The sequence below is a fragment of the Cynara cardunculus genome, assembly GCF_001531365.2.
Source record: "Cynara cardunculus var. scolymus isolate 2C chromosome LG 5, CcrdV1, whole genome shotgun sequence".
NCBI lineage: Eukaryota > Viridiplantae > Streptophyta > Magnoliopsida > Asterales > Asteraceae > Cynara > Cynara cardunculus.
The window spans coordinates 32,685,383-32,695,316 of record NC_037532.1 but is presented as its reverse complement, the minus strand read 5'-3'; the positions used below and the strand labels follow the sequence as shown (position 1 = coordinate 32,695,316).

The following is a 9,934-nucleotide window of genomic DNA, read 5'->3' as shown; positions in this document are numbered from 1 at the left end:
GTCTTACCCGATAAGTGAGAACAATGACTCTTATTACGGTCAGCTCTTACCAGGTAAATTATATCATGTACTTTGTATTATATTATTATAAGTTATTTTTGATCCATTATATAAGTTTTTTTGAAAGTATTAAAAAGAATATGAAAAAACAAATTAGGATGGTTAGTCCGTGGGTAAGTAGTCCGACCCAAGAAAAGGCTGTTCAGACCGATCCGGGCCCGGGAACTAATGCTCCTCTCTCCATTCTCTCTCGTCTTTCACCGCCTCTTTCAAGGTTCATCTTCTTCACTCAGCGCCTTGTTTCTTCAACGCATAGTAGTCTTCTTCACATGTAACATCTCGATTCTTATTGTTTGTTACTCATTAGGGTTTTCTTTATTCGTTTTCTGTTTTTTCCGACTTAGGTGAAGTTGTATGCTATTCTATGTTGTTCTAAATATAACCTGTTTCTTGATTCAGTATGGATTAGCATATGAGATTTTGCAGAGAGTATCGGAGAGTCTTATTTCCGAAAGATGTGGCAATGGTATTCCATGACACCATTACAAGTTGAATCAGATATGGGGTTTTCTGATTTGCAAGTCTATGTATTTGATATGCTCTTAGATAAAAGATTGTGAATTTTCTTTTTTCCTTTTACTTTCTCTCATCCTGGTTGACTAAGATTATTCAACTAAAGCTCAATTGTGTCACTCAGTCTCTAGTAATCTGCCTCTAGTTTACACAGATACGAAAATTTTGGTGTAAAAAAGCTTTATAGATGAATCAAATTTCATCATGGCCTTCACAACATTTTACCCATTTGCTTAAAACATGCATTTCCCGGAGAGACCTATTAATCGGAAAATCCCTTCACACCCTTTACATCAAAGCCCTCATCCCTGCTTCCACCTACCATTCCAATCACTTCATCCTCCTCTACTCCAAATGCCGTCGTCTCTCTTCTGCCCGCAATGCCTTTGATGTCATCCCACATCCTAATGTATTCTCTTTTAATACTATTGTCTCTGCCTATGCCAAAGAATCCCAACCCCTCATTGCACACCAGCTGTTCGACCAAATTCCGCAACCGGACCTTGTGTCTTACAACACCCTCATTTCAGCTTATGCCGACCGTGGTGAAGCCCGGCCTGCTCTCCACTTGTTTATGGATATGCGTAAGTTGGGCTTTGACATGGATGGTTTTACATTCTCGGCTGCTGTGACTGCTGCCTGTAAAGATATTGGTTTGATTGGTCAGCTTCATAAGTTGGCAATTTCGGGTGGGTTCAATGCTTATACTTCGGTGAATAATAGTCTCATCACATATTATAGCAAAAACGGGCATTTGAATGAGGCAAAATGGATTTTTAATGATATGGGTAGCAATAAAGATGAGGTGACATGGAATTCGATGATTGTGGCATGTAGTCAGCATCGAGAAGGACTAAGAGCACTTGAATTGTATCGGGAAATGGTCCATATGGAGTTAAGGATTGATATGTTTACTTTGGCCAGTGTCTTAACAGCATTTACCTGCCTGGAATATTTGCATGGTGGGCTTTTGTTTCATGGTCAGTTAATCAAGAAAGGTTTCCACCAGAATGCGCACGTGGGAAGTGGCTTGATTGATTTGTATGCGAAATGCAACGGGGATATGTCAGATTGTAAGAAAGTGTTTGAAGAGATCATTGGACCGGATTTGGTTCTGTGGAACACCATGGTTTCTGGGTATTCTCAGAATCACGATCTCTCAGAAGAGGCTCTCTATTGTTTTAGGCAAATGCAACGGGAAGGCTACCGCCCGGATGATTGCACCTTTGTCTGCGTGATTAGTGCAAGCTCTAATCTGTCCTCACCAACTCAAGGAAAGCAGATTCATTGTCTTGCACTTAAATCTGATATCCCATCAAATAAAATCTCTGTAAATAACTCACTGATTGCCATGTACTCTAAATGTGGAAATTTGCAAGATGCCAGGCGATTGTTTGATCTGATGCCAGAGCACAATACCGTTACGCTCAACTCATTGATTGCAGGTTATGCTTATCATGGCTTTCAAGTGGAAGCATTGCATCTTTTTGAGCACATGGTTGAAGCAAATATAGCCCCTACAAGTATTACCTTCGTATCGATCCTCTCTGCCTGTGCACACACAGGAAAAGTTGAGGAAGGAAGAAAGTATTTTAGTTTGATGACCGATAAGTATGGTATAGAACCAGAGGAAGAACACTTTTCATGTATGATAGACCTTTTCGGCCGAGCTGGTAAACTTGAGGAAGCCGAAAGACTCATTGAGACGATGCCATTCAACCCTGGCACTGTAGGATGGGGTGCTTTGCTTGGAGCCTGTAAAACCCATGGTAATCTGGAGTTAGCTGTTAAGGCAGCAAAACAGTGTCTTCTTCTAGAACCTTCTAATGCAGCTCCATACGTCATGCTTGCACACATGTATGGCAAGGCTGACAAATGGGAAGAAGTGGCAATGATCAGGAAGTCTATGAGAAACAGTGGAGTGAAGAAGAATCCAGGTTGCAGTTGGATTGAAATAAACAAGAAGGTACATGTCTTTGTTGCAGAAGATAGTTCCCACCCTATGTTGAAGGAAATTACAAAGTCCTGGGAAGAATTGTTAAAGAAGATGAAGCAAGTTGGATATGTGCCAGATGTGAAATGGGCTGCGGTTAGAGATCATGGAATTGGGAAAGATGAAAAAGAGACAAGCTTAGGGCGTCACAGTGAGAAACTAGCTATTGTTTTTGGATTGCTATCAACCAAAGATGGGGAACCTCTATTTGTGGTGAAGAATCTGAGAATATGTGGGGATTGCCATAATGCAATCAAGATCATATCTGGTTTAACTGGTAGAGAGATTACAGTAAGAGATGCTCGCAGATTTCATTGTTTTAAGGAAGGACGATGTTCATGTGGAGATTATTGGTGAAATGTTTTTATCCAAGTGCATGTATTTAGAAGTGTAGCATGGTACTCAGAGACTGACTGAAAGCTTGTCAGTTGATTCAACAAATGTACAACATTCAACCAATTCTTTCACTATGTTTCTTAAATCACATTCATTGAGAGGGTTTTCCAAAAGAATTTCATTCTTATGCCATAGTGGAGTTCATCGTAGCAAGTCGATTTTTGCAGAGAATTTAATCCTACTACTTCAGCCATTATATAGTCATGTATCTATTCACATCCCTCAAAACAACTGCGTTCTGCCATTTTGTAGCAAATAGGAACTGCTATCCCATTCTTATTGGCTAATAGATAAGATTCTTCATCTTAAAAGTCCACCTTTTTTTCAACTAGAAGTGAATTAGTATCAGGTCTCTAACTTTTTGCCATTCAATATCCATTTTTCGAGTAAAATCCATTCCGATTATTCCAGTATTTTAGGATTTATTTGTCTGTGCCTGCATAATACAATGGTGATGTTTTGCTATTGCAGATCTAAGTACCACCCACTTGGCATTTCCATCAAAACAGTTGGTCGTTGGCATGACCTATTAGGAACCTTCCCCTGTTCTTCTAAAGCCCTTGTGATTCAATTAAAGAGCAAAAATCTTACAGATGTTTAGAGCCGCTTACCAGATTCGAGCTTCATTCAGATACGTCGCTCAAACCCTCAGTGGAAAAACCAATCTTTCTTCGACTTCGGTCATCCCTTCCTTATTCACCAATCTACAGGCACGACACAAACACGAGGAGGCAGATGCAGATGAGTTCAACAAAGATCCAGGTGGCCCTCCAAGATTGTTTGTTGTACAACCGCGTTTTAGACCCGATGCCATATTGAAGATCAAGCTCGATGAAGCTCTTAACCTCGCCAATTCTCTTGAAGAACAGCGAGATGGGTACTACGATACTGACTTTGCAAAGAAAGAATTACCCCCACATCTTGTTGTGCAAAACCCAGCTTATCGAATCACTCGGGCAGGTTTGCAAGATTTTTAGCATATGATTAAATCTTTCCTGAAAAAGATGATACACTTTGAATTCTGAGGTCAAATGTACTGATATCATATGTAAAACTGTATGTATTTTTGTTGCAAATTACCATGGACATTGGTTTATTTGTAATGGTCTTCCATTTTATTTTAGTTATTACTTCATCTAAAAAAGAATATTAGGAAGCCATCAATCTTGAAGCTGAAATATGACCTTCAAAGTTATAGCATAGATTCTTTCGTATAACTTAGGAATTATCTGTTTTCTTATTTTGTTTGCTTTGGATGATGCAGATACTTTCTTTGGACCAGGGACAGTGGACAATATCAAATGCCACTTAAATGCTGAAGATTCAAAAGTAACGGGTCGTGTTAACGTGATATCGTTTCTAGTTCTTTTGTTTCCGATGCAATATTGGAATTTTAGATGGTTGCATATTTTTTTGACAGGGTGGAGTGGATGCAATATTTGTGAATGGAACTCTAACTGGAATTCAACAGAGAAACTTAGAGGTAAGTCATGCATGTTTTCATTGCAAACAGCCAAGTTACTTGCTACTTTTAAAGAAAGTTTTATATCATATACTTGCTGTAATTGTGCCTTGATGATGGGAATTGTGGTTGAATACCATATTTATCTCTTTCTTTTCTGAATAGATTTAGAGGGAAAGTTTATCAGTTTATCTTATTCTAGGAAACGGATTTGTACCAAATGAGTGTATTTCTGAAATGTTATACTACTGATGGCAGCGTGCATGGGGAAAAGCTGTTCTAGATCGAGTTGGTCTCATCATTGAGATATTTCATGCGCATGCTCAGACAAAGGAAGCAAAGCTGCAGGTATGCTACCTTTTTCTATGTCGGTCGTTCTCTTTTTTGGTAACCGTGGGTGTCCGGCGAGCTTGCATGCACTTCGACTAGTTCCATGGCTCCTTGAAGATAACAAGAAAAATCCCAAGTGGTCCTGAGGAGACTCGAATTGCCAACTTACCTTGAGGAGCCCCAAGGCCTAGCCTTTACATCGATCATTCTTTTAGATTGTTATTTTGGCTTAATGATCTTGAATCTTATAGGCCGAGTTAGCTGCTCTGATGTACAAGAGAAGCAGACTTGTTCGTGTACGTGGTAGCGATGGTCGCTTCACATTTGGTGCACCTGGAGAAGCTGAAGTTGTTAGTGCCAGAGGGTGCGTAGATTCTTCTATAACATTTATTGTCAATGAAGCAGAGATATGAATAAATCAAACCAAACAAACCCAGTTATATCCCACCTAGGTGGGGTTTGGGGAGGGTAAGATGCACGACCTAACCTCTACCCGAAAGAGTAGAGCGACTGTTTCCATGAAACTGACATTTGAATACTCTCTTTTAAAGATCTTTGAATCAATTATTTATTGTTCAATTGGGGGCATTTTTAATTTGAATTATTATAACGCATAGGAGAGGAAGCGGTGGACGTGGGTTCATAAGTGGTGCCGGAGAAACAGAACTTCAGCTTCAACGAAGAAGGTTTTCTGCTCGACTTTAATACATGATCTTGCTATTATCACATGTTTTACAAGTGAAGTGATAGAACTGAGATTTCAGAATCATAGAACGGAGAAATCACTTGTTATCTGAAATAAAAGAGGTACGTCGCACCCGGGCTCTGCAACGTGCTTCTCGTAAAAGGCGTGGAGGCTCACACGGTCAAGACATGCCAACTGTTGCCATTGTTGGATACACAAATGCTGTAGGTGTATTTCACAAATAAATGAATATGATTTCCTACTCAGGGTAAAGTTCATTTAGGAAGCGTAAATATTTTGACCACTGTGACAACCAACTATTACCTAAATATTTAGGAATATCTTTCATCATGCTTTTTCATCATTCATGATGTTCATCATGAATAATTCATAAGTAGTTGGTTCTCAAAATATATACGGTTCTCAAATGGACCTGCCCTTTGACTCTATGCTACTCACCAGCTTACTGTGACTTTACGATTCTCTCCCAGGGGAAATCGACGTTAGTTAGCGCTCTTTCAGATACCTACCTCTTTTCTGACAATCGGTACGACTGTCATCCACTGTCATCTGATGTCTCTAATCTTATCTTCCGTATGCATAATTCCGTTCTTGCCCTTCTGTTATCTACATAATTAATCATCTTGTGCAGGATGTTTGCAACAGTTGATACTAAAGTGCGGAATGTTATTCTTCCATCAGGGTAAATGAGAGTCCTTCCATCATGGTCTCCTTGCCTTTTGCTGATCTCATTCATATTCATAATTTAGTAGAGGGGTGTTTTAGCTTTTTCCCGCCTCTCATGTCAACGGCGATCCTAGAAAATATTTTAAGCGGTGGGCACCATTTGACCAAAGGGTGAAAGATACAATATTTTTTCTTTTCAAAATCATAATAGATTTCTTGGTTGGTTGGTTGGTTGCATATAAGGAAGGGTCATGGGTTCGACTCCTCTCGCAACCGCTTTCCTCCAATTTAAAAAAAAATCTATAAAGATCCCAAAATTGAAAGCTGTAAGGGAAATTTCCTAAAAGCAGGATCGAACCACACCCCTTCGAACAAGAAATTTTAGTTTGGCGACTTAGAACAATTCATCCATCACAAACTTATGTCACTGGTTAGTTCTAAAAAAATATAGGGGCACACATAGAAACATTACGGTGGCACCCTTGAGAAATGTAATTTCTTTTCCACTATGGGGGAACGGGCCACCATATGCTCCCACATAGGTCCGCCCCTGTTTCATGTCTTATCTATGCACATACTTGTGGGTCCCTTTACTGTATGTCAACCTTAGTCTTTTAGCTTTTACAGTATGTCAATCTTAGGGCCTGTTTGTTAGAAGCTTAAAGAGCTTAATAGGACTCACAACTTGTCTGGTCAGCTATGGTAATGGCTTAATGATATATAAAGTCACTTGTTCAGTAAGCTTCCGGGGGAGCTTTATACATAAGGCCAAGTTTTTTTTTTCCCAAACATGCCCCTCCCAATTAAAAAGCACACTCCTTCCATCTATGAACAAGCCATCCCAAAGAACAACCATTCCAACTATACAAAAAGATTAATCCACACATACAACTTTATCCTTACAGGAGTTAACGGAAACCAACCAAACAGCCCCTTAGTCTTTTGCAAATCCCATTCAGGGAAAAAAGTTGCTTTACTCTTTGGGGACCAGACCCCACCCTGGTTGGGATATACTTGGATAGTTTTTTGGGGTAGTGGTGTCAGGTGTGCATACATCCTACCCGAGATCCCACCCCCAGGTGGGATATACCGGGATGGTTTGGTTTGGTTTATAATATGATCAAGATCTATTTCTTATCCCCGAGTAATTTCATGTTTAGGAAGAAGGTGCTCCTTAGCGACACTGTAGGATTTATATCGGACTTGCCTGTGCAGGTAACTGAGAAACCACTCCTTTTCATTAAAAACAGAATCATACCAACTGTTGTTTCTCATTATAACTATTAATCCTACAGTTAGTCGACGCGTTTCATGCTACTCTGGAAGAAGTTGCTGAAGCTGATCTTCTTGTGGTAGGAACTGCTTTTTGATCATCTCTTCTTGCGGTACCTGCATTTTGTTTCGTAGCTAAACATTTTTAATTGATTTCATTTTCATACCGTATGCAGCATGTATTAGACTCGAGTGCACCCAATCGTGATGAGCAAAAAGAGTCCGTGTTGCAAGTTCTTCAACAGATTGGAGTGTCTAATGAGAAGCTTCAGAATATGATTGAAGTTTGGAACAAGGTAAACTCCATTATGCCCTTCCTTCAACTCCATCTTCTCACTACAACAAAATCGGCTTTATAGGACACCAAAGATATCTAAGGGCCCGTTGGTTAGCAGCTGAATGGGACTCACAGCTTATTTAGTCAGCTATACATGACTGTTTGGTAGTGGCTTAATGATACAGAAAGTGGCTTATTCAGAAAGCCAAAGTTTTTCTAAACCTGTTCCTCCCAATAAAAAAACATGCACATTTCATCTATGAGAAACCCCTTCCAAACAAAACACTTCCAAATCTATATAGACAGACAGATTAGTCCATACAGATGGCTTTATCTATACCGGACTTAATGGAAAACCAACCAAAAAGCCCACTAATAGACTCCTTTATACGACCAAATAATTGTACGTCTTATATAAAGGTGTTATAATAGGATGTTAGGATATATTTGGGCATCCTAACAAGTTAATAGGACATTTGCTTTGACAAAACATTTCTCAAATAATGTCATAATAAAATATTAATAGGATGTTTTATTTTAAAACTGTCTTAAAAAACTTGTTAGGAATTGAAGTTGTATTAAGCAGTCTATAAGGACACTAACATGATATGCCGTCCTATACAACCGATGTTGTTGTCTCCCCTTCCAGCCACTTGTCTGACGGAGTATATGGTCGTATACATTCTTTTGGGTCTCAGATTGATCTTGAACACGATGAAACGGCTATTAATGAACAAATTGAAGAGGACGTGGATGACAACTTGGATGATTGGCTCTCTCCCGGAGATGGAGAAGTGAAATGGGACGATGCTACAAGTTCATTCGTGGGATGGAAGGTGTCAGAACCAGACCGAACTAAACCAAATGAGCTCAGAGTATCCCATCTAGAGGTAGGGTCCATGGATCAACCAAAAGACATAAATGAGCCCAGTGTATCCCACCTGGAGGTAAGGTCCAGGGATCACCCAAAAGATGTTTGGAACTGCAAAAGTGATCCAAAATATGAACCTGATGTCAAAACTTCTGCCATAACTAGAGTTGGGTTACAAGAGCTGCTAGATCTCATCGATGATAAGTTGAAGACCGAGGAAGTGCTGGAGAGAAACGTATTTGAGCGCAAATGGCGGCCCCCACGAGATCACGATACAGGAGTCGTAGTAGGATAGTTGCCGTCGGATGGTGTTACTTTCAAGTCTTCTAACCACCTTGTAATATTTGTTGCTACCGTTTTCGTGTCTTCTATGGGGACTAATTATATATTTTGATTTTAATGTAAAATTCCGAACAGGGTCCAAAAGAGAAAATTGGAAGAGTTGAGGGAGAATTTGAGCCTCGAATCGATGATGTAAAATTTAGTGTTATTTTTTTCTCCATAAACCAATTGTCTTAATTTATTAATCATCCATTAGTTGTATTAATTTATTAATTAAGACAAGACATTAAATGTTTTAACTTATTATTAACATAATACAATTATCTTTCTTACCATCGTTTTTTTTTCTCCAAACACATAATTTAGCTCCGTCTCTAACCTGATGTGATAAATCATATATAAAGAAACCATGTAAGGGTTTCTTTTCACACTTTTCTATAATGTGTTTCTCATTTCTCCCCGCACACCAAACCTACACTCAAAAACATATGGATTAAAATCTGTGAGTGTGATTACTAATTCAGGTCGTTATTTGTTGTGAAAATATATGTTAGGGTTTTATGTCTGTTTTTGTCGGCTCGATTTATAAAATATGTGACGATTGGGATGAAGTTGTCCAAAAGACATATATGCTAATGTCTTACCATTGTTAAGTCAACTTAACTTTTTATCTTGAATTGATTTCTTCATTTTTTTTCTCCCCTCTCTCTCTCTCTTTACCTCTATATTTTTTCCATAGAAGGGAATGGTTATTAATACACCTAGAGGTGAACAAAAAACCGTCAACCCGCGAAACCCGCCCAACCCAACCTGCTAACAACCCAATTAAACTCAGCCCGTCTACCCGCCAAACCGCTCACCCGCCAAACCGTTAACCCGCTAATTAGGAGGGTTAAAATTGGGTTGAGCCTAGCTCAACCCGCCCAACCCGTCAACCCGCCRCTAATATATAATTTTTATAAAATTATATATATATATATATATATATATATTAATAATGTATAAATTTTATATAATTTTTATTGATATTATATTTTGTTTCATTTTAACTAAACGTATAGGTTACCAAAAGAGATTCACGATCAAAGAATGATGACAAATAATCT

At 38.9% G+C, this 9,934-nt stretch overlaps 1 protein-coding gene across 6 annotated transcripts; it reads left to right on the top strand.

Annotated features, from left to right (window-relative positions):
- The first annotated feature begins 237 nt into the window (after positions 1-237).
- Positions 238-9,032, top strand: LOC112513562 (pentatricopeptide repeat-containing protein At3g49710). 6 transcript variants are annotated; one of them, XM_025119863.1, is made up of 14 exons: positions 238-331; positions 3,434-3,922; positions 4,227-4,291; positions 4,383-4,445; positions 4,683-4,772; positions 5,006-5,118; positions 5,372-5,440; positions 5,519-5,663; positions 5,931-5,986; positions 6,092-6,142; positions 7,287-7,341; positions 7,422-7,478; positions 7,575-7,694; positions 8,374-9,032. In XM_025119863.1, exons 2-14 carry the CDS (start codon positions 3,556-3,558, stop codon positions 8,839-8,841), a joined length of 1,719 nt encoding a protein of 572 aa, XP_024975631.1. In that variant the 5' UTR covers positions 238-331; positions 3,434-3,555; the 3' UTR covers positions 8,842-9,032. The 6 variants fall into 6 exon arrangements, 5 of the variants coding, with proteins under 5 accessions (XP_024975631.1, XP_024975628.1, XP_024975630.1 ...); XM_025119862.1 differs by lacking the exon at positions 238-331 and adding an exon at positions 342-526; XM_025119864.1 differs by lacking the exon at positions 238-331 and having other exon boundaries at positions 2,928-3,922; positions 7,422-7,475.
- Positions 9,033-9,934: the final 902 nt, after the last annotated feature.

What these genes read in the sequence shown, in the direction of transcription:
- LOC112513562 (XM_025119860.1), top strand. Translation starts at nt 761, where the DNA reads ATGAATCAAATTTCATCATGGCCTTCACAACATTTTACCCATTTGCTT.